At 33.1% G+C, this 26,004-nt stretch overlaps 1 protein-coding gene across 1 annotated transcript; it reads right to left on the minus strand.

Annotated features, from left to right (window-relative positions):
• Positions 1-1,763: 1,763 nt before the first annotated feature.
• Positions 1,764-26,004, minus strand: LOC128982380 (uncharacterized). The gene is made up of 16 exons (XM_054401338.1): positions 25,876-26,004; positions 23,791-24,669; positions 22,230-22,733; positions 21,554-21,681; positions 16,594-16,778; positions 13,460-13,577; positions 12,287-12,441; positions 11,815-11,986; positions 11,351-11,436; positions 10,732-10,822; positions 10,317-10,494; positions 8,823-9,000; positions 7,253-7,372; positions 4,400-4,593; positions 3,208-3,270; positions 1,764-1,935 (listed from the first exon to the last, which is right to left on the minus strand). The coding sequence occupies exons 1-16, from the start codon at positions 26,002-26,004 to the stop codon at positions 1,822-1,824; spliced, it is 3,294 nt and encodes a 1,097-aa protein (XP_054257313.1). The 3' UTR covers positions 1,764-1,821.

Raw genomic sequence — 26,004 nt, forward strand, 5'->3', positions numbered from 1 at the left:
GGGTACTTATTTTATCTGCAGTCAAAAGTCAAGAGAGATTGATAATGAGCAACTTATCTTGCTAGTCAATAATTTTTTTTACAGGATGTACTAAAAAAGATAATTTTGGGAGTTACTTAATAAAATAAAGTCATATTGGTTAACCTATCAGCAATCTTTTAATGTTGCAATCAACCTGAAACTCTACTTAAATTTAATATAATTTTTTAAGCACATAAGGGCGTCAAATTGACTAGCAGTTTAGACTACTGTAACAGATGTGAGAGATCTTTTTCTACACTCACAAAAAAATCAAAACTTATACCTGTACTACTGTATATTTATATTGTCACAAAAATCTAAATAATATTTACAGTACCTTTTACCATAGACAAGAAAACGTTGCCGTACTAATTTTGTTTGTTTATGAGCAATAAATAAAAACATTAAAGCTACAGCTGAAGTTTTCAAATAAATTTAATTCAAAATTATTTAAAAGTGTAAAACTACTTGGCAATGAAATAGACAATAATGAATGTTTCTATTTTTGATTTAAAGTTCAGATGACAGGGATAAACAATAACAGAGTAGTAACTAAGTTACTCCTGGCAAATAAAACAGGTTTGCATTTTAAAATAATTAGAAAAAACTGTTTATTTTACTTAACTAATTCTAAAATGACATTAAATCGCATCTTTTATACTACACATTGAATATCTCTTATTTTATCACTAAATAAAGTCCATATAAAGAAATAAAAACATTACATCAGTATTTACTTAATATTCAATATCACAAAGGAAGCTATACATTTTAGTCTTTGATGTTTATAATAATTATCAGTTACGAATCTTCTAAGTAGGGATGGACGAGATTGGATTTTTAGTTTCGAGACGAGACGAGACGAGATTTTTTATTTCTCATAAAATTTCGAGACGAGATCGAGACGGGATTTCCCTTCTCATACACAACGAGAAATGCACGTTCGGAATTGTTACCCGATTTTGTAACATTGTTAGATGACTGTTTAAATACAAAAATAATGATAATAGGCAAGAATATTTACAATCTTTTATTAAAAAACATCAGCATAACATTTTTCATTAATCACGCCTAACTTATTAAAAATGCCTACGATTAGGAAACATAGTGATATCAGTTAGGATAGAGTTCAACTTATCCTAAAATAAAATAAATCATAAAATAAAAAATTAATTTTTATAAAATAGTTACTTGTTTTGACTTTTTTTATAGTAATAAAACATTCCTCACACTGCTAACACTTAACAAAACTTCTCAAATGTTATTAAAATAATTAAAGTAATATTTACATTTGAAGAATTAATTAAATAAGAACGCCTTCGCAAAGGAAACGCAACTACAACACGCTCCTGTATTGCGGGTATTGCATTGACTTTCTGCAGGCGTTTTTAATTTTTTTTTTTTTTTTTTTTTTTTTTAATTCTCGTCTTGATAAAAATCTCGGCCAAAAAAAAATCTCGTCTCGTGTAACGAGATTTAAAATTTCCCGAAAATTTCCCGAAATTTCGAGACTTGACCATCCCTACTTCTAAGAAATGATTACAATAACTTTGATCATATTGCACCAACATAGAAATATCATACAGGTATTATAAATACTGTCATTTAACCTAACTTTTATTTACAGACTAGTTTTTATGTTGCAGACTAATGTAAGACAGTGACAAAACAAAATAAAGGACGATTATTAAAACATTAATTTTCCAATAACTCAGTTACTAATTTTTGAGACAGTTGAAGCTTAATATGAAAAATATCACTTGATTTAAACTTGTGAATCAGTCAAACACAAAATAAAAGTTAAAGCTCTTCAAGAACAAACTCAATAATGTCCCCAAATGAGTTCCTCAAAACTTCCGACACAACTGCAAGGCACTTCAGTGTAGATCCAATAACTCCGATCATATTGTAGCTCTGTGACAGAAATAGCGCTTTGTTAACTCAAACAATATTTTTAGAAAACATATTAGAATTATTTTTATTATTTTTTTGGGGCTTGTACCAGGATCTGAACACACAACATTGCTGCCTTGGGCCTGAAGTGTATGGCAACTACCGACTCACCCAAAAGTGAGAGATAATAAACTAAAACTTTTAAAAGGCAGATGTAGTTAATTACTTTGGACATAGACTTAAGTCTTTTTATAATACAGTGTATGACTAATCTTGGTTGAGGTTTTTTAACACTTAAAATAAAATGTTTACTAACAAGATGGTAAATATAAATAAAAGACGCTAAGAGGTGACCAATTAATGATTGGACACTCTAGGCCTTATTATCATCATACCCAACCCAACAGGCAAATCCCAGACAGTTAAACATCTTATATATGGAAGTCTTACGTCTAGTTGAGTAAAACTAACCCCAGGGCGTGATTCAAACAAAAAACATACATCATTAAACTTTAACTGCCTGTCATGACTAGGACGGTTGGCGTCGTCCTGTAATCCAGCTACTAGGAGGTCACGAATTGTAGATATTTATAGGGATGCACTGTGGATGCGATGCTCCCTGGTGTGGATTAACGTCCGCACTAGTGAGTACTATGACTATCCACAGTACTATCCTGATAATAAGACCAAGTCGTAAATTACAAGGAAAAAATGTGGTTCGGATTCCACTATAAACTGTAGGTCCCTTAGTTGCCTTTAGCGGTATGGGCTATTAATTAACAGCTGTGTCTAAGGAACATGTCAGCCTTAGTCACTAACAAGACTACAAGATCGCGCCACTCATCCTACTATCATCCTTCATTCATATTTGGGTTAAAATACGCATGTGCGTATTGATATTGAGTCCAATATCAATAAACGTTATAGGACGTTCACTATGTAGTGGCGTCCCCATCTTAAATAATTGATAATTGATGATTGGTGACCTTCTGGTCAGTGTTTATCCAAAGACGGTGAGAAAGTCAAGGGTTATCCTTGACACTGAAGCAATAAAACATTACATAAAGTCAGTATTGAAATTGAACCAACCATGTTTGATTATCTTCAGAAGGTTCCACTATTGAGCTACTTTGTTCAAAAGTCAGTCAGTTAACTTACTAACTTAAAAACAGTTAAAAATGAACATATGCTATATTTTACATTCATTTCCAACAACTGCAGTTACAAGACAAAGTTAATTACCGTACACTAAGCTTCTCAATTGACAATATTAAACAAAGAAAAACTACAAACCTTTTCAGAAGATATTTGACCACTTGTTTCTGCCAATAATACTCTAGCCGTTTCACTTTTGACCTTGAAAGTGACCAACAACATGACTTATTAGTATAATAAGTACAAAGTGAGAAGACTGATTAATGCTATATAGAAAATATCAGTGAATTAAATTTCACATTGAACTATAGTTTCTTATCAGTATGCATTATTTTGGATTACAGTGAATCCAGAACTTCTAAGGTTGTTACAATTGTTGGACAGCTATTTCCCCAAATATTCCTAAAGTACAGAAATAAAAAATCTTGACTATTATTATTTCTCAATTTTAAAATATATCTCTCTGGTAATTTGTAAAATATTCTGAACACTCCAATAGATCGGGCATTCATTTGAACAATTACAATAATTTGTCTTCTTAACTAAAGGGGATTTTAAGTTCATAATGTCAAGAACTTAAAATAGGGCAACTTTTTAAAATTCTTTTAAAAAACTATGTAAAATCATATAAAATATAAAATAACAAAAATATTCTAAAGATATTTAATGTAACACAGACAAAAGGTGTCAGAGCATTTGAAATAAACCAACCATAAGCTCCTTCCTTAGCATGAAAGTGATTGTAAAGTTATATTTGATTTTAAGTAGTTAGTGATCGTTATATTATGAGACTGATGTTTTACAGTTAAACTACACCAGATATGACATTATTTACTCACAACGTTTTTTCTACAGCTGTAAATTTTTACCCATTATTAGTTTTTATAGATGAGTGCCACAAACAGTAAAAATTGATTTTTTTTGTAACTGCAATACTCGATACTTTTAAAACAAACCCTTTTTTGCAAAGGAAAAAAATCCTGTCCCGAAAATAGGGAAGGAAATAAAAATCCTGACCCGTCTCGAACTAACAATTCAATCCCGTCTATCCCTACCGAAAATCTATATAAAATCCAGTGTATGTCTGTTTGTTCTAGTTGTGAATGAAAATTTGGGAAGTTCAAGATTCAAGACATTTAATTGACAGTTGTTTTTAAATTTTGATTAGGTCTAAAATTAGGAATATTCCAAATAAATTAGTATTTACATTACACTCTGTTGGTGGTAATTCAATAATTACTATACTTTCACTATTATCATAAAACTGACAACAGCTTGAGCATGGAAATGGAAAATCTACTTCTATCATTTGTCAAAGCTATTGCTTTACCTTGACCCTGATAAGGTGTGGAATGTCCACTGCAACAACACAGACTTCCAACACAACTTTCTGCGTGCTGGATGCAGAAGTCTGTCTGCAGGTTAGACAGTAGAACTGACCAGTCTTCTGTACTCGCATCACCTTGTGTCCGCAGCTTCCTTCCCAGCGCAGGTAAGCATCTGAGCTCACCTTTGTCACAATACCTGGACAAATTCAGTATTTAGCTGGTTGGTGAGCTATAGATTAGTTTGTCTAAGACATATTCATTATTGGAACATTGGCTGTACCTGGGTTTGAAATCTATGTAACAATCTGTAAAATATAAAATAAATAAAGGTAATAATTTATTTTATAAACCATGTTAGATTTACTGTAGGTTACTGGAATAGTCAGAATTTATAGGCCTACTGTTCAGCAACCGTTATAAAATATAAAATAAAAAAGTCAGTTTAATGAGATATGACTATGTTTTCTTGAAAATGATGACTAAAGCTATCATAAAAAATGAAAAACAGAATTGTTTAACAGCAATCTCCTCCTAGGTATTAAGATTCCTAACAGTTGTTTTCAACAGTGAACTAAATTTATAATTAATTGGAACTTTAAAACAGTTATTAAAATAAAATACAAACATGTCTCAGAAATGAAAAAAATAAGACCTGATACAAAATTTTATAGAAAGTAGACAGAAGTAACATAGAGAAGATGTCAAAACAACATTTGCAAATAAAACAAAATTATTAGTATTTATTAAAAGAAAAGAACATATTTATAACATACTTTTGAAACCCATTGAAGACTGTAAGGTAAAACCTGTAAACCTCAAGAGATTAAAGTAAAATACAGCAATTACTAAGGGATGCTAATTAAAGAAGAGTGATTGCAAATACAATCTAGATACAACAAATTTTCACAAGTGTGAAATACTCCTAAAAGGAATAATATCAAAGGTTGTTATATATGACAATGAAGTAATGAATTAGGCAAAGGACGCCAAGGTGAACATTGGAGTTTGTACGAACTAATAACCAGTAGTATGATATCTCTACACCAAACTATGATAACAGGGAGGATTTGTTGTTAAAAATTGAAGACATTCACCAAACCAACATATACAACACAATATTTACATTACCTCTTTTGAAATTTTACTTTCCCTTCTTGATAGAAAAATTGTTTTTGAATGGTTTAACTTCTGGAAAGTAAACAACATTAATTTTTATGCAGTCCGATTCAATCCTAAATAATTGTTGTGAAATACTTTCATAATGTTTTACACAGATTGAATTACATTGAAGATAAATTTGGCTAGTCTCCCAACTAGAAAATCTCAGCTTAAAAACGTGTAATAATTATATTGATAAGGGCTGTAATGTTAAAACGTTTTTGAGCAACACTTGGTTCTCTAGTATCAGTATTATAATATAATAAATTTTAAATTAAAATTTTTCCTAACATAAATACACTTTTTATATCTCTTTCATTATTTAATGATGCAATATTGTTCGTTCGTTACTCAAAGTCCCTAGACTGGTGCTACCCTACCCAACGTTATCTGCTACAAGCCGTCCCACTCCGACCGCTGGAGACGCTGCTGACTGGCATTAATGACGGCTTCACGGGTAGACGTCCCTACCTATACGTACCTACATCATATTATTTGGACTTTCAATCTCATTGTTTTTACATTTTAACTTCATTCATGTCAATCTTAAGTTTTCAATTAATACACACCAGTTACTTTAACTTCACTAGAGCTAGTAATTTGCCTTTTTGTTGCCCCTGCACCATTGGTATAAACCATTGCTGTCTACACCGCTTCCATCCCCTGGACTACCTACTACCTTGGACGAGACGGACAATCTTCACCATCATTCATCGGACTTCCGACAAGGTAACGGTAGCACCAGAATTAATTTGTTATGTTCAAACAGCCGTACGGCTTTCCGCTAAAGACTGTACATTGTTTTTAAATTACAATTAGATAGGCACTTTTAGTGCACAGTGTAAAATTACACAAATAAATTAAGAATATTAAGAATTAAGATATACAAAGAAAGGACTGAAGCGCTACAAAGTTAAAGTGAGGTTTGGTCAAGGTACGAGAATAGCTTATATAGTGTTCTACAAGCAATAATTTTGGGTGAAACATTTAACATAAGTTATGCCTTGTACTCCTACTGACTTCATTAATTTACTTTTCAAAGCACAGGTACCTACACTCTTTTACAATCAGCGTTTTATATCATTATTTGCACAGATACGTTTCTAAACCCTTGATGAATTTCTTGAGATGGGAGAAGCTCTACCGTATACCAGAAATTAATAATAAAAAAAACTTACTTGACACTAAAATTGTAATTCTTGAATAGTTGTATAAAATAAAGATATTTCTGACTTTCGACAGTAAACCCTTATTAATCTGGACGGATCCAAGATGTCCAGGTCAATGAGAATTTCAATTAAATAATGATTTAGTTTTTGGAAAGAGATAGAAATCAGCTAGTTTTCCTAAGCAAATCTTGCGTCTAAAGACTAATAAATACAAACAAGGCTAGTTAACTAATAGGGATATTTTGTACTACTATGAATTGTTCTGAGAGTAGGTTGACAAGATATCTTGGTCGATCTTGACAAGATATGAGTTAAAGATTAGTTTAAAATTTTTAAAACATTTTTTACACACGTTTCTCAACAAATCCAATCTCATGTGAAAAAAAATCCACTTTAAATTAACAGTTTCTGTATGTACCTGCAAGCTGTCATAGCTGCTGCACTCTATTTTCAGGTAAGTCAATCAAAAACATATAAATAAAAAAAATCTCCCCTGTCAAGTTTAAAACTATACAACTTAGAACTTACTGTCAAGAAGCACCAGATTTCCCTCAGCAGAGTCAACTGCAAGAGGAGGAATGTTAGGAGAGTCTTCATCTTTCAGCTCCACTATTGACACTTCAGTGAACTTGTCTATTGTCAATTCTCCTGGAAACAACAAATAATTGTCGATTATGTTAATATGTGAACTATGGAGTAAATTTGGGCAGATAGTGTTATTCAAGCTAAATATAATTTTTAAGTTAATTAAGTTAGCCTATGATATTTTATTTTTAAGACAAGGGATAGGGGCCTATTTTTTTTATTGAGGTTGATGTATTCTAGGGCAAAAAGCCTGGATTTTGAGGATTTTTTAGGATAGAAGGCACACCCCTCAAACTTAATCATCTTTGGTCGAAAATCGCATCTTTTGTGTTTTTGATATACTTTAGTACTAAAACTAGGATAGAAATCCTAATTTAACTAATAGAAAGCAGTATGTATCTGTTGGAGGCAGTCAGTCTAACTTATTGTTAAAGTAGGTGTTCCACAGGGCTCGGTTTTGGGACCCTTCTTGTTTTTAATCTCGATAAATGACCTGCCGAGGAATGTTGATGTAGACACTGTTGTATATGCTGATGACACAACTTTGATTGCAACAAATAGATATCCATGATTTAATTACTAATGAATCAATAACATCAGCACTAAATTGGTTTTCTTCAAATAAATTGACGTGTAATCAAGAAAAAACACAGAAAATTCTTTTGAGTCTGTCCTCACTTGACAATGAATTAAAATCTGTAAAATTAGTAGGATTCCAAATTGATTCAAAATTAAATTGGCAAGAGCACATAGAAATCACTTGTATAAAAATTTCTAGAGTAAATTATCTAATTTGGAAACTCAGAGATTTTGTTAGTAATGAATACCTTTGGATTACTTATTTTGGTTTTTTTTCAATCTCATATTTCTTACGAGATTATACTATGGGGACACTCACCCCACACCCATGAAATTCTTTTATTACAAAAAAAGTCATACGAACAATCTGTGGGGCTGGCCCTGTGGATAGCTGTCGACTTTTTTAAACCTTAAAATTATGACCGTTGTAAATTTGTATATTTTTCACATACTCCTCTACACTAAAGCCAATCTTCATCGATTCACTTGTAGAGAGAGTATACACTCTTACAATACAAGAGGCAAATCCAATCTAGATATCCCTACTCATAGATAGGCCAAAACAGATAAGTGCCATAAAATAAATTGCATACAGTTTTTTAATCAATTAGGTCTGGCAGCAAAACAGGTTTCTTTTAATAGGTTTAAGTCTAAAAAATGTTTGAGTGGCTCATCCAAAATCCATATTACTGTATAACAGAGTACTTAGTTTCTGATGTTAATATTAATTTTTAATTTAGAACCCACTGTATTAAATAGCTTTAGTTTTTATTTCTATTGTTGACTATGTCTATTCCTTGTAAAAGGTCAATGACAATAAAGATCTTTATTCTTGATTCTTGATTCTAGTAACAAGACAATATTTCAAACATCTTACTCTGTTCTATAGGTCAAAATATCATATGCTAAGTTTGATATTGCTGCGAATAATTACCTTGGTGAGCCCAAATGTAACTCATGTCTAGACACGCACGAGCAGGAAAGTTTGGCACAGCTGCAGTTGAGGTTATGTTCAACTTGACGTACAGATCGAGTCTCGGCTCCCAAGCAAACAGTTCGTCTCTACGCACAGCCATCACCCTGACTTGTAGTTTCGCTCTTCCTTCCACCTCCTGCATAGTAAGGGAAAATGGCCAGAATGTAGTAATAAAAATATGATAACTATTAACATTTACATAGGCACAGTGTACCACGGGCAAATTTTTAACTGCATTTGATAGCAGTTTTTGTGGTTTCTGTCAGTCCAGTCTGCTGATGACTAATATTTATATGTATTTTGGGGTAAACATATTTATTTAAGTACACCATTTCGTTGATTTATTAGAACAATAAATCCAGAACTTTCCATCAAACCTCAAAGAAAAATAAATAATGAATTTTATGACACCTTAGTCTAAAAGGTTGAGGTAAACCAAATAGTAAACACATTCTCTTATTTTAAATACATTTTCGTCATACTGTAGCAAAAACATCCGTTTTAACGAATTTGCCATACAGGGAATAAGCTATTACGGTACTGTAGTACTCATGGTAAGACCTGGACCCGGAACCGATTTACTTTTTCGTTTTGAGGTCTCTAGAGGCCGAAAACACCATCCGTTCAAATTAATATATAGCTGCAGCTGGGGTATTTAATGCATGGGTTGCGGGTCTTAAGTAGCATTTTTACTCTCTAGGGAGTAAAAATCAGCTGTTGTAAACAGTAGTAAATATCCAAATTTCAATTGTGGCAAACTGATCGATAAAATTTTTTTATCTATTGATTTATTAGGTAAGGTGTTAGCCTATTGTTGTCGATCGCTCGACATATCGATGGTATAATGTAATAGACAAAATGAATGAATCACTTACTAATCAGCTGCTCTTTTGCATTAGCAGAATTAAAAACAAGCTGGAAGTCGTTTTGAGGGGTTATCTTTACATAAAAATTATTTTGTTTTCTAGCTTAGCTTGTTAATTAATTATGGAATATAGCGAAAAATATAGTTCACCAATATAGTTCACGGTCAAAAAGTGTCTTTTTAATCTTCACTCATTTTCCGACCTCGGCTTCACCTTCATTGTAAAACTTGACCTCAGGTGAAAAAGAGTCACTTTAAGCCCTAGTGACGGAAATATACTTTGTCATTCTCATGGATCAGATGAAGATCTTTATATGTCCCTACCTAATACTGTAAATGCAGAACATTTTTACATTTCTTATGTTTTACTTTTGGTTTTGATCCTAGTGTACTAGCTTTTCTAAGTACAATTTAGACTTGTAAACAATCTAAGTAATTAAAACTACTATACCCAATTGTTTTTTGTCAAAGATTTAAGCCAAAGAGTTCTTAATACAAAAAAAATTAACAAAACATTAAGTGAAACTTAATTTGGACACTAGACTATCAAGAAATCTGCTTCAATAATAACAAGACAATGGTTTTACCTCCTCTATGGGCAAAGTGAGGAGTTTCTGTTGATGTATGGTGATCCTAGGTTGTTTATCAGCTGTTGTCTCAATCAGCTGAGCTGTCCAGTCATCAGCTGGAGTAGCTACATACATTATCTGCTGACTGCTGGACTCTGGGTGTAGGTAGCTCAGGAATGATCTCAAACCTCTACTCCTGAAAATCAACAAGGTTAAAAACACATGTTAAAAACAGTGTTTTTTTTTTATTTTATCTCTCAGATGTCAGGGATACAATTCAGTAACATTGAATCAAAAACATATAATTATACAATCTCCTGTGAGTAATACAAAATACCTCAGCATAGTTAACTTAAGTACACAAAAACTAAAAATCCGAAATATTTCTTTACTGAAAAGTATTGCTAATTGCTAGTCTATTTTTATCACCCACCTATCAATAAAGACACGTCTGCTCACTGTAAGCTTCCTCATTACAAAAGTTTTTCCTTCTGATTCTTTCCATAATCCTAATTTCAAGATATCTACAAAAAATACAGAGAAATTAGTTTTTTATACTACACAAGCATTTAAAAGTAGACAGTACAATTGTTGTTTGTATACATGAAAGTCAGGAAGTCAAAAGTAGTTCTTGGATTCCATACACTGTGAAAAAAGAACTAGAATGAAAAAATAATTGTAGGAATGGATTTAGTAACATGACTTGAATTAATTTAACAATAGTTTGATAAGTAGTTTAGTAGTATTTTATCACTAGTGTTGTTTTTTCAACATCTTTGAATCCCAGTAAGGAAAATGCATAAAGCAATTCGAAACAAACAAAAATAAAAAGACAAAATGAGTTCAGTCCTAAAATACCACCTTAAACTATTTGCATGGAACAACATAAGTTTGGTTTTCATAACATTACCAAGTTCTTTATAGTATCTGCAGTGTAACCTAGGATCTCTCAGCATAAAAGAAAACAAACCTAGGGCTAAGGCTGTTTCCAAACAGCTTTGTGTGCATCAACTATAAAGATTCCCATGGACACCACATGTTGAGTTACTTACCTTCTTCAGAACGAAGATTCAGCTGACACATTAACCCACCGCTGTCAACACACAGAATTCTTGTCTGCACTTTGTTTTGATGACACCTACAAACATGCAGCCATGTTAATTATGACAACTCTTAAAAATACGTGCTTTGACTAGTAGTTATTCAATAGATTTTTCAGTGATTTGTTCATTCCTATTTGAAAATAGGTTTTCGGTGCATGATGGACACACAAAGTAAGAATAACCTAAAACGTACCTACAAAAAGAGTGTCTGATTTAAAGTTCACTCAAAAAGGTTCTAGATGGTTATCTCTAAAATTCAACCACGACAAAGATCGAGATTTTACAAAATAATAATATATACTACTCATTGTCAAATCTTGGGCTTTAGTTGGCCATGGAGCCAACTCCAATCAATTTAATTCAACAAATTTTAAACTAATATAAGTTCCATAACAAGTATTCTCAACTCTTACCTCGCCTGATACCTGTGCAGCAGGGTAAGTTTGACCTTGACCCTATGAGGGTACCAGCCCCCTGCCAGTGCAGCTGTGAGAGCCCCATCTGCTGCATTGTGGGGCTGTACTGACAACAGCGGGGCTGTGAACAGCTGAGATACCAGCTGATTACGGCAACCACACAGCTCATCTGTACAACATGTACAATCTCAATAACGAAATAATTTTGATAAAAAAACAACTATTTGGGTCATCTACGATAAAAGTGACTACACAGACTTTTCTGGAAGATCAAGGATACCCAGGAACTTTTGACCACCTAGGGTTTTATCTCATTTGAGGGTCTATGAACCTTAAAATTAAAACTTATAGAAAAACAATAAGAGCTAGTGTAAAGGATTTGTAGTGAAAAGGAAGGAAAGACTGTGAGAAAAAACACACTTTAAAATTAGGTAATACCTAGTAACCTTTTTCTTGTAAAGTTTCATACCCTGAGTTTGACAGGCGAACTGCGCCACAGAAGTATGACTGGGCTGTCTACCCTCGACCACAGGAAGACTAATCTGGTGATCTGTAGTCTCTAGACGGATCTTAGTCACCTGATACATGACTACGACACCTCTGCTCTCGTACCACAAACTGCGCCTGCCAAAACAATCAAACATAACTCACAAATTCTCACACTGATTGAAACTGAAACCAAAATATCTTTCAAGTTTCAACACTAGTGCAAGGCAGAAATTAGATTGATAAGTTGAGTGTCAAATGTCAAAAAATTTAAACCTTGAGTTTATACTAAGGAAATGATTGAAGCACTGGAATGAACAAATAAATGGAGCCAGCTTGGGGCTCAGTCTGTAATATCTGTAGTCTGTATCTGTAATACCTAATCTTTGTTGTAAACAACGAACCTTGTATATCTTATAGCTTCACAATCTTAGGTTTATCATTAAGTAAAGCCTGAGATTAAAAAAAAGTTATAGAGGAATTTAAGAAATGTTGATAATGAAAAGGAAAAATCCTCTGCGATAAGTCTTAGGAACTTAGCCACTCCAAAAAGCCAAACTATCCATCAATAAAAAATAAATAAAACAACAAAGTAAATGATATAAACATAAATGCATTAGGCCCTAAAGATTTATATAGTAGAAGAAGAATGCTGTTTTCTCTGGAGAAGAATTGTCACACCTCTTAAAAACCTATAAGTTTATATTCCTCCAATAGCTTAAATACAGTAGGTAACTGTCACATATACACTTGTTTAATTTAGTAATAAAACGCCAATGGTGTAGAAACACCAAAAAAATAAAAACAACACTCCAAAGTTGGGACCAAGAGAGTCTGCAGTTGAGGGATGAGCCTATTTACGACGTGACTTCGAAGTAGCCAATGAGGACAGTGCGGTGTTGCCAAATCTAATAATACCAGCTGATTTGAAAATATTGTTTAGTATTTTAATTAGTGTCGTCAACAGGCGATATGGCAACGTCACACTAGCCTTGTCTTGTGATTGCCTGCCGCCAACTGTAGACTCTCGTGGTCCCGACTGTAGTGTGTTTATTTAACCATGATTAGTGAATTAGGGTTAGTGATGTGATTTCAATACTGTGAGCAAAGTAGACTACAATAAAGCACAACAAACATAAATAATAAATATGCATACCAAGGTGGGAAAACAGTAATGTTACAGCCTTCTCTGATGTTCTTTGTGTATGAAGGATCAACATATACATGTACTTCAGGATCAACTATCTCCTCTCCCGACCCATAATCTTGGGAAGCTATAAACACAATTACAAATTGGTACAGAAACTATGTTTTAGTAGCTGGAAAAAATTAAGTCTGTATGTACAAAAATCTGGAGTACAAAGCCTTGAACTCCTACACTGGGACAGAAGGTATTGAGAGTTCAAATCCTGTCTCAGTAGTCTGTACAGTGTGCGACTAAGGAAAACTCCCTTACAGCTCAATGCCCCACACTTGGGGAGAGACCCTTTTAAACAAACCAACTCAGGTTCACCTCTGATCAGGAAGTTTACTACTTTTAGCTTATTATTGTAAGTTTAGTGTGAGCACCGAAAACTTGTATAAAAATATGAACTTGTTTGAATTGTAGTGTAGCTTGCAACAGAAATAGATTGCTGCAATGCATCCACATTGTGAGTCTGTATTTTTGACAGTTTAACCTTTGCTTTGACTACTAATAGAACAATATGTTCTATTCCCAAAATAAAATGGACATAGTTGAAGTGAGCCATTGACAGGTTAACCTGATGTAAACTAAGTTTACCGATTTCTGTGTTATATTCAGACTTTTTTTAGTCAAGCCGATAGGATGACTTATTATACAACCTAAAGAATGTTTTATGTTATGTCAACTATCTTAGCATCGTAAGGTAGAAAATAGACTTTAAGTTGTCAGTGCAATCTGTGACTGGTTTACAAATAGGCCTATATTCTTTTTGAAAAAAAAAAATGGCGAAAGCTGGTCCATATTGATGGGATGTCTACAACAGTATTTTTAAGTCAATGGTTTACCCATAGGGAGTTCTCTCAAAGCCCAACATTCAACGGTTTACAATGACTGTGGAACCAACCCTACCTTCTAGTTTGTATATAACAACCAAGAATTTTGTCTGAGATAAGCAATAAGCGATAAGCAATATAATTTTTGTCAGGATAAAAAATGAAGAGATAATTTAATTAATAATACCAAGGGATTCTAAGTGTTAATACTATACACCACTATGTTTCACACACAAGATATTATAGTGAAGTAAGAACATAATTAAGATTGATGGAAATTACAAAAGATGTCTTTCATTTATTTGTGTGTGCAAATAGAAAAACTTTAGTTCGTTTAAAAAAGTGTTCAAATGGAAATATTGATTCAATCAGTATCAGGTCTTATTACACCACGACTTTTTTTACATCATCATGACTAAAATCTGTGTTCACAGTTAAATATCAACATCTCTCGCAAATACAAATACATCATCATTGTAAGTTAACCACCAAGTGGCCAAATCCTCATTAAGTTATCTTTTTCTCCCACCTTAGCGACCAAATCAATGACCTTTCCCATGATTGAGACATCATTGTCTCCCACAAAAGCAGCAAAATTGTGATTATCTTGTGTGATTACAGAGACATCATCTTCGTAACTTGTAAACACAGTGAAATTGCTTAAGTGGCCAGAAGATCAAAAATATATTTTTCTAAAAATTTCCCAAAAATTTGGGATTCTTCCATCCTAAAAAAAATTTGTATCCAAAAGAAAGGACAACCGCCGAATCTATATAATTAATACCCTACATGAAACTTTGTCGGTTGAACTCCTCCGCCATTTCTTAACCGATTTTATCCATTGACGTCTCATTGGAAAGAGCGTGTTGCGTAGATTTGCAAACTGGCCTTAATTTTTTTATAAGTCCCTTTGGCTCTGCTCCAGTGGCAGTTAAAGTTCCCATGTTATCCTTATGAAGAACATAATTGTTTACATTTTGATCAGCTGTATAATTTAATTGCTGTTATTTATTTTTCTATTCAATGAAACGCATTGGGTACATTGGGTGGTGTGAATAAAAACTAGTATTTGCTTAAACTAAGCTGATTTCAAGTATATTCTAAGTTTTAGGTGAATAAAAGTAGTCAGAATATACTACCCCTAGTAAATTCTAAGATCATCAAATGACTAGAATATTCTAACCTTTTTAGGTGAATAAACGTTAGTTTTTACTGGCCAGGGCTAGTATATTCTTAAAGATTTTTAAGCTAGGGGTAGGCAGGCTAGCATTCTGGTGACGGAGGCCAAAAAAGGGTTATCAGTCATCCTGGCTATGTTTATGCATGTACGGAACAGAAAAACGTACTCTGTCAGGCGTGAGTTAGATGTAGATAAGTGCAAGCAGTACATTGACCAGTACATTTACTGGAGTAGAAGCATGTGCACTTGTAAAGTCCCCCATACAGTGCTTGCTTCTATGAACAAAAATTTAAGTTTTTTTTATGTTTTTTTTAAATATTTTTTTATTTATTACAAATCCTAGATATGGGGTAGGAAATAGAAGTTGGGAGACTTTGACTTTAACAATGTTTATAAAACAATGTATTTATTTCCAAAGAAGCCGTCAGTGCCATCAATGTTGTCGCCCATAATCATGTCACTTCCACTAGAGTTCTTAGGGTGTTTAAGTAGTTCCAAGTTCCAACTGTAACGCTTCCTTTTTAATTTGAATTTTGATCAGTTTGATCTGCTGTAGCAGTACCAAACGTTGAAGTTCCGGAAGTGAGAGATCTTTGGTTTCTTCTGTTTCATTTTTGTTTATAGTTTCTTTTGTTTTCATCATCTTACACTTGAAAGTTTGCGTCATCTTAGTATTTTCTAGGCCTAGTTTGTTCTAACCTGTTAGAATATACTAGGAATTGCCAAAATGATCCAAGTATATTCTAACTAGTCTTAGCAAATTCTTATTCACCTCGTTTTGAGAATTAGCTAAAACTAGTTAGAAAATACTAATAAGAATTTACTATTTTTATTCACTTCACTGATTTACAGATTTTTTGAAAATAAAATAAAAAAATAAATAAAACATTTAAAAAACCAGATCAGCTTTTGAAAAATGATAAAATATTTGAACAAGAAATGTTGATTACATGAAACTGTTAGGTACGTAATCTATGAGTTGAGTCTATTAAAACTCATCGGAAATTATGATGACTTTTATTTGTTTTTAAATAACTACTTTACTTCTTTGCAATTGCTCGATTTCGAGCAACGTGTTTACTAGTACATACATGTTCTGCTGGCGTCTGTGTATCTACAGTTGAGCATCAGCAAGGAGCAGGCCTGCGTGGTTGAGACCACAGATAGTGAACACGTCTTAGTGTTGGTCCTTGGTGCTGAGATCTCGTGATGGAACATGTTGACCTCGGCACGCTGTCCTCGGACAAGCCTCCTCAGCCTCTCAACCAGGCTGCCTCTGTAACAGAAGGGGTTGATGCTGTTAACGTAACATTTAAAAAATCGTAATTCTAGTAATAATTGAGTAATAAATACTACTACCAGTTATAATCCTATTGAGGACGGATGAAAACCGCTAAGATACACAATGCAAAAATGTGCTGAAGAGGTTTGTGAAGAATAAGCGCAGGAAACAGAAACCTTGATTTGTTGAAGATTGTAAATTAATGGTAATTAAAAGGAAACAAGCTAAAGACATCTGGCTGAAACATGGAAGAGAGATTGACAGGAGGAACTGTGATACCAAAGTAAAAGCAAACAGTTAAAGTTCTCAAAAGGAAGAAAAGATAATGGATCAATAGTCTGCAGGATAAAACAGAAAAGGACCAAAAAGCTAGCAATTCAAGAGAATTTTATCAAAACTTTAGGTGAGTTCAAAAAAGAATTCAAGCCTTACACATCCATATGACATTAAAAACAAAACAAGAAAAGTAATTATGCGGAAATCTGAGGGTCTATAAGTAAGGAGAGTCTATTTATGCTACTTATTAAATCATGAGGAGGATATATATATGGATATCAGGATGTGCAACCTTTTGCAGCCAATCCATCCATGGAAGAAATAAAGACTGCAATAAAAGGTACCAGGAGAAGATAGAGTAACAGCTGAGATGCTGAAAGCAGGAGGCCAGATAATCTACATTCTCTATGTATACTATAATAAAAATAAGGTAGTTTCTGTCTGTATTTTTGTCTGTCCCCCTGTCATGACTAAAATACTAAGCCGATAGGCCTAAAGCCAAAATTAAGCACAAAGATGGTCCAAAAATCTAGGAATGTCTTAGACCTATTCACTTCCCTGAGTTCCCCTCGGGCTGCGCCCCGGGGATGTCCAAAGTTAGGAGGTGAGGATTTCAAAAGTAAATATTGATTGGTCTCCATGGCATGATGAGAAAACTCACAATGTTTACCTTTGCATCAACATTTTAATGTTAAGTACCGGGGATCGAGCCAGTGCTTGGTTGTTAATTGAGTTTAATAGTTAAAACAATATCATAAACAGACACATTTCATAATTAAAGAAAAAATTTTTTATTACAAACCATAGACATTTGATTGCTTAAATAATAAGGTTTGGATTATTTGTTCTAGATTAAGCCATTGATTATGGAATTAATTAAGATTCAATAACCATTGCTGCATCAACCTAGGCTTTCTCTGTGAGTTTTTTAAGTGTAGTCTTATTGGTCTATTTTTATGGAAAGAGTAGAACAACTTCAATGTTTACATGATTTTGAAATTTTTAACAAATTCTTTTTCTAGTAGAATATTTAATGCAGATTCTATAAAAGCCATTAAAAATGTTCTAAAAATCTAAAATTGACCGCTTATAGAAAGAGGAGTGAGATATAACTCTCTGATAATTTGACCGCACAATAATGCCATAAAATCTTTGACATTGGGGTCAATCCATATCAAGTGATCCAGAAATAAAATAATTGGTTGCTTGACCATGTTTTAAATAAATAATAATTTTATCCTAGATACCTCTATCAATTCTGGGTTCAAAAGTGATTTTAATTTTTTTTTATCTATTTTGTTACTCCTACGGCGGCCATTTTTGTTTTGCGGAACACGCAAATTTTTGCTCATGTAAGGGTTTGCGTTAACTTGCACAACTCGGTAACCATGAACACTAGAGTGATGAAACAAAAAGCATTTTAATCTGGAAGAAACAGCCTAAATATTATGTTCTGTACATATTTATTGAAATGTGTATCAAAAACAGTTTTAAACCCATCTCAACATTTCATAAGAAAATTGAAAAATTTCAACTTTTGAAAGCGTATTACCATTGGAACGAATAAAATCTCAGACTTGATTTTTTTTTTGTGTGTAGCAACTCAGTAGAACTGTTTGTATTTCAAATATCAACCATGAGACTTAATTCCTTTAAAAGTTATCATTTTTCAAAAACTTAAATTTTTTGAAAAATTCAAATTTTGAGTCTCAATATCTTTGTTGGGACAAAGTTTAAAAATCTGAAATTTTTACCAAAAAACCCTCTTATGGTTGTTATACTGCTGTATGAATTTCATCTTTGAGATTTACTTTTAAGCTAAATTACAGTATCATGAAAATCACAAAAAACCCATAAGCTCGGCCAACGTGGCTAGTACTGTAGGTAGCTTAAAGATTAATTGAGCGGAGCGAGCGAAGCGAGCGTAGCTCTTTGGGATCAACTTCAATGCAACAAATAAAGCAACATCACTCAATAACGGCAGAACACATTTCAGCTAAACTTAACAAGATTACTTAGACTAATAGTGAGATGGTTAATAAACAAACAAATTTCAATTAGATAATGCTAATGCAATTTAAAACGAACTTAAAATTTTCAAATTTTAACATTAGGCTTATGGGACTAAAGTAGCCATATGACAGTTTTTTGTTTACAAGGTAGGTCGGAGTTTATGAGTATTCGTGACTACATTAAGTGTTTTGAAGTAAGGTTAGATTAGGAAGGTAAAGTGTAGGTTATAGATAATTGATCGAGTTGTTTATTTGTGTTGCACCAAATTAACTGATCATATTTTCCTGGTCAAAACTACCATAATGTACTTTTGGAAGAGGTATTTGAATAACAAGATGTAGTAAAAACAAATCTGAATTATTATAATTTCAAACAATAAAACCAGCATTAGTACATCTATTGACTTTTTTACATTTAGTTACTAATACAAATATCAAATCACGTTTGTTCCGCTCAACTGGCTTTCACCTCTCTGAAAGCAACCCTAGTTTATAGGTGTAGGTAATTATTTTATTTAATGTAAACTTATCTTAATGTACATTTCAAAAATCCAAAACAGATTTTTAACTTAAACTTTGTACCCAAAGTACAAATTAGGCCTGTTCTATATGTACCGCTACAATACTAAAAATAAATAAAATCCTGCTAAATTTTAAGTTTTATTCATCATTTAACTTAAATAAAACTTAGTTAATTCTATTTATATTGAGGTCTTAAAATTTATTTTCCATTTAGATTTAATGTACCGTAACCTGTATAACACAAATCAATAAAGTGTTTATTGTGGTATTAAAAAAAAAAAAATAACTCATATTCTGTGGGAACTGATACAGTCTCCAGAACCTACAGGAAGTCGTAAATGAGTCACAAAACACAGTTTTTCTTAACAAAATAATTCATTTTTATAACAGATGAAGAAATCACTCAACACTACAACAACAAACTCCTGGACCGATTTGAGAACTGTTTAAAGATTACTGGAACAAGAAGCTTCCATTTGATTCCTGTACCGGACAGTAGTAATGTTAGGTGCTTCGTAACCTCACTAGCAACTGAAAGCTGTAAAAATTACACTTCATACCGAAGACTATTGCATTTGTGTATGACAGTGGTGGGTGGCAGAGGTGATTGACATTAGTTATCAAAATAAAGATCCAGCAGGACCAACAACCAACCGCCTTTAAAACAAATTAGAAAGACCAAGCTTGGGTGCCTATAAACAAAGTTTTGAGAAAATTAAATCTCTTTTTACTGACAAAAACCACTGGAAGGACAAACCCAAACTGAATGAAGAAACATCCAAACTTCCTAAGCATGATCAAAGTGGAACAAAAAACACTAACAAGTAAAAAAGTTGTATACTTTAAGAACTTGTCTTTCAAACAGCTTTTGTATGTGAAATTTCTAATATTCTTTATTAAAATGAAAGTGGTTCAATAAATTAATAAACGAGTTCAAAATATTTAGGCCGATTAAAAAAAAGGTGTAAACCTGAATGAAAATAATCTGATAAAAAGTTTTTTTTAATTTCACATAAGACAAGAAATTTGCAAGAAAAGGCTATACATTACTTTAAAGTAAGTTAGGTAAGTTAACATTAAATAAAATAATTACCTACACCTATAAATTAATTTTTAAGCTACCTACAGTACTAGCCGCGTTGGCCGAGCTTATGGGGTTTTTGCGACTTTCATGATACTGTAACTTAGCTTAAAAGTAAATCTCAAAGATGAAATTCATACAGCAGTATAACAACCATAAGAGGGGTTTTTGGTAAAAATTTCAGATTTTTAAACTTTGTCCCAACAAAGATATTGAGACTCAAAATTTGAATTTTTCAAAAAATTTCAGTTTTTGAAAAATGATAACTTTTTAAGGAATTAAGTCTTATGGTTGATATTTGAAATACAAACAGTTCTACTGAGTTGCTACACACACAAAAAAAAATCAAGTCTGAGATTTTATTCGTTCCAATGGTAATACGCCTTCAAAAGTTGAAATTTTTCCGTTTTCTTATGAAATGTTGAGATGGGTTTAAAACTGTTTTTGATACACATTTCAATAAATATGTACAGAACATAATATTTAGGCTGTTTCTTCCAGATTAAAATACTTTTTGTTTCATCACTCTAGTGTTCATGGTTACCGAGTTGTGCAAGTTTACGCAAACCCTTACATGAGCAAAAATTTGCGTGTTCCGCAAAACAAAAATGGCCGCCGTAGGAGTAACAAAATAGATAAAAAAATTGTAAAATCACTTTTGAACCCAGAATTGATAAAGGTATCTAGGATAAAAATATTATTTATTTTAAAAATGGTCAAGCTACCCCTGTTGGATCACTTGATATGGATAGACCCATTGACTACCAAACACACTATTGAGACATAAGTACTCCTTGCAGTAAATTTATTGTAAAATTCTAAGGGCATTGAAGGTCAAATCGTACTAGAATTCAGTATTAAATAGAGATATTCCTTACTTTTTCACCCTGGTTCTTTTGTTTTTGCAGGCTGAATCAATTATTACTGCTGATGAAGCCGTGTTAACATCTATTTCTAAAGCTGGTGGAAAAGACGGTGGTTGTAAGTCAGTTTCATTCTGAGTTTCCTGCAAAAAAGTCTTATTAGGCTAACACATTTTACAGTAAATAATTTTTTCCTACAGTTACCTGACAAAGTGGGCTTTCTTGCACTGATTATAGGATGCAAAGCAGCTAATTCTGAATTCCTGCATCAACTTAAAAGCGTGATTGTATAAGGCACATAATACGTGTTACTGATAACAACCTGGCAACACTTGAATATACTATGACTACGATCAGCTGTTTATTCGTCATTACATTTGACCTTTGACTTAACTTACTTAACCTAAAAAACACCTGTTTTTGCGTGTTGAAGATAGCCATTCAATGCTTGTATTTAGCCTAACGTAAAACTTGTTGTTTAGTGTTTGAAAGACTAATTATTTATAAGTAAAATGTTTGCAAATAATGAACCCAGTGAAAGTGAGTAAACCTGTCGTTGCATTGGTATAAACCACTTTGAGGGCTTGTTACACACACCATAACCTGACATTTTCAAACTCCTCATTTGCATAGTTAAATCAAATCAATAATAAACAAAATAATCTAATATGAAGGATACAGTTTAACTTACCTCGGACGACTTAGTGTTTGGTGTGGTAGAATATTCTATCTTGAAAGCAGGAGACCTTGCAAATGTTCTTTGAGAAAAATCTTCCTGGATCTCGACATCACAGCATGAGTCCTCGGAAGATGGGTATTCACAAGTGTTGTTTTGGTTGTCTGGCTCAAAGTTGAGAAACATACTCTTGGGTTCTGGGTAAAGTTGTTTTGTAGACACATCACTTTCAAAGTTGTTTAAGTTTCTTTTTACTGAGTCTACTTTCTTGGCTTCAACTCTATTGATAATATCTGCCCTCTCAATCGGACTTTCTTCATCAAAATCTTCAATACAGACATCACTATCACAAAACAGTTGCACCTGGTTTTTCCAATTTGCCAGGTGTAGACTGGCAGTTCTCTCTTGTAATTTGTGATTTTGAACATTGACTTTGGATGATTTGTCCTCCCTGTGTCTTGGAGTACCAAATTTGGCCTCTGGGACATGACTTTGATTTCCATCAAATACATTAGACACCTGAAATAACAAATGAAGGTTAAATTTGTTTGTAAAAAGACTAAAGAGTGTATCATTTCAGCTCCTTCACAAATTCTATAAAAAATACTATACTATCCTAAAACGCCTAACCAATATATGAATTAACATGAGTACTGTAACCTTGAAAACTGCACAGAGTCATTAACTGTAAACTATAGCTTGCTTGTAAATTTAATCACATGCACCATTGTTAACACATTGAGTGGGGTAAAAATATCTGTGGGTGCTTCCACAGGGCCTGAAATTTTTTCACATAAAATTTTAAATCTTTTGTTCCTATTTAGTGAGGATCCAGGTCTAAATTGGCGTTTTGAGCAGTTTTTTCCAATAAAAATGGTGTTCAAAATCGCTGGTGGTTGGTGACTGACACAATGACGTGTATGGGCACCATGACGAAAAAACTAAATTTTTTTGTCCCAAAACACTGTTTTTCACACAAAAATTTTTAAATAGCACTATAATTAATATTATCTAATTATATACAGCCCCTTTCTCCCTCCAAACCATTGTTTATTTCAATCACAGTGAATCATGGAACTGCTGATAAAAATGGGGTATTCAGGAGTCCATCTTTATAAAAAGGCACATTTTAAAAACTAAAATAATTAACAATAAAATATAATGAGTCCTATGAAAAGCAAAAATACAAAAAAGAAATACGTCAATAAAAATGTCCAAAGTAAATAATTGTGCAAGTGGGAACTAACCGGTCTTGCGGAGCTGGCACCGGGAACAGTGTGCAAAACACACAGTATAGGTTATGTATGTAACGCTAACAACGCTCACGCAATAACTCCGGTCCTTTCCACAAGGTTGCACCACACTGACTGATTATTTCAGCAGGACCTGGCCGGGCACAGGTGACTGGCCCGCACTTAACGTGTTAAGAGTCGGCCTTATACTAGTAGGCTATAATTTATGATAAAAAAACTTCCATAACCTGACAGACCAGCTAAATTGAGAACTTTTAACAAAATACATATAAATATGTTATTCTACCATAACATTTATGTAAAAAAATATCAAGTCTACAAACCTTTTCACAATTGACATCTTTGATAGGATTTGGTTGAAGATTTCCTACTCCTGAAATCTGGCTTAAACATACTAGTTCATCATCATCTAATGTCCAATTGAGTTTTGATTTTTTCATCCGCTTGCTTTTCGTCGTTCTACCCTTAAGAGGTCTCCGATTCTCATCATCACAATAAGATTTGGAGGTCTTGTCATTTATTTTGTAAGTTCCAGGTTTAACCTCTTCAAAGTATAGTGATAAATTTTTCCTTATACGTCTTTTGCCACTTATACGACCAGAATGGTCACTTGGGTTCGTTATACATTTTGTTGTTTCATTTTTAGGCACATTGATACTTTCTTTCAAAATAGGTGGTTCACAGGATACAATTGGCAACTTTGGTTTTCTAAATGTTTGGCCTTCCAAAATGGGGGATCCTGGGTCTTGGGCATTAACAAGTCCAGCATTTGTCAAGGGGTTTTCAGTCAGGCTGGAAAGTAATGTCTTTACTTTATTAACAACCTTGTTCTTTTCCTGATGTAATTCTTTTGGAAGAATTTCCTCTGGATTTGGCTTAACATTAGGAATCCTTGAGCAGTTTTCCAGTTTATCGTTAGTGTCACATTTGTTGTCTTGTAAACATTTCTCAAACTTTTCTTTGGGGGAATTGCTTTCCGTTATATCAGAGAGCATTAAAGGAAACTTTCTTATATCTAAAGCTGAGTTGAAGGAGGGAGAACAAACCAGAGTTTCATCTTGATCTAAAGTTGATAAATTGTTACATAATACATTGTCAGAACCAGGAGAACTCACAACTAAACCAAGCATTGGACCTTGGTCTTCTAATCCCCCCTCATTAGCGGCTGATTTTCGCCGTTTACGTTTTAATGAAGATTCTACCTTGGGAGAGAGATATCTTTTAAAATTTGTCAAAATGAAATTTTCGGTTGAACTTACACCATCTAATGTTGAGTTATATTTACCTTTTTTAGACTCATTAGGTGAAGTTTTAACATTACTCACAGCCAAGATATTAGGAGATTCAGTAAGGGAGCACATATTATTTAATAAATCATTTTTTCCCTGACAATGCATTTCTAAATCTTCATGTCTGTGACTGTGATGGACACTAATTTGGATTTCTTCAGTCTTTTTCTCTTGAAGTTTTGATTTAGTTAATTCTGATTTTAAAACAGGAGAACAAGTAATTATAAATTTATCAGGGAAGGCAAATGCACGATTACTTGATAAAACTTGCGAAAGTGGTTGACTGATCCGTTCAACATTAGAGTTGAATATTTTATTATCTAAATTTAAAAGTGATAAGAGGCTTCCTCCTTTTTCTATATCCTTGGATGTACTGCAATCGGTTTTGCCTGCTTTATTTTGACCAAGAGACAACTTAAATTTGTTTAGCGGCTTTGTTTGATTGAGTTTAAGGTTAACTTTTGACTCATTTTTTATTAGGTTTACAGTTGGATTGAGTGTACTTGTAACAAAAGTAGAAGCTTTTCCGATGTCTTCTTTTGATGCACATTTCAACAGATTGGAAGATTCTATAAACAGTTTTGCATCTAAAACCGGAGAGGGAGAAAAATCAACCGAAGCTGAATCAAGATCCTGAAGTGCTTTAGGTGGAATTTTATTAAATCTATGCTTGATGACGTCTTTTCTTCGTTGACTTGATTTTAAAACGGGTGAACCAGTTCCACTATTTATAAGGTAATCACAGGAATTATCCTTCTCATTTTCATCTATGGAAACCGTTGACTTTTCTTCAACCACATCATTGAACTGGACACATTTTCTTTTAGAAATCACTTCTTTGTGATTATGGTAGTCAGGATGATAATCTGTGGAATTTAATATCTGAGAGCATTCTTTTTGATTTTTGTATGACATCTTTGTAGTTGACTTTAACACTGGAGAAGTGTCGGTATTTGTCTGCTTTGCAGGAATCCTATTATTTCCTAAAATAGGGGAAACAAATGGAAATTCCTCATTACAACCCATTTGTGATTCACTGGCTTTACTTAAGCTCTTTATTTTAAGTGAGTGTATTTCCTGTGCCAAAGTTTTATCTTGTTCTTTAGTTGACTTGTTTACATCCGAACAAGCTTCCTTGATGAACAATTCAGGCCTGTCTACAAAACCATGGGGCAGGTTGACTTTCAAAGGCAAAGGATTAGAGGCAAAGTCTTCTTGCAAATTAGAAAAATTAAACGAAGGTCCCAT

The sequence above is a fragment of the Macrosteles quadrilineatus genome, unplaced genomic scaffold (assembly GCF_028750875.1).
Source record: "Macrosteles quadrilineatus isolate MER2022 unplaced genomic scaffold, UCM_ALF_1.0 Scaffold_230__1_contigs__length_151601, whole genome shotgun sequence".
NCBI lineage: Eukaryota > Metazoa > Arthropoda > Insecta > Hemiptera > Cicadellidae > Macrosteles > Macrosteles quadrilineatus.

Excerpts from the sequence above, each read along its gene's own strand:
- LOC128982380 (XM_054401338.1), bottom strand. The coding sequence starts at position 26,004 with ATGGGACCTTCGTTTAATTTTTCTAATTTGCAAGAAGACTTTGCCTCT. Across the intron at positions 10,495-10,731 it reads AGACGTGTCTTTATTGATAG|GAGTAGAGGTTTGAGATCAT; the intron begins GTGGGTGATAAA and ends GTTGATTTTCAG. Across the intron at positions 4,594-7,252 it reads AAATCTGGTGCTTCTTGACA|GTATTGTGACAAAGGTGAGC; the intron begins GTAAGTTCTAAG and ends GAATTTGTCCAG.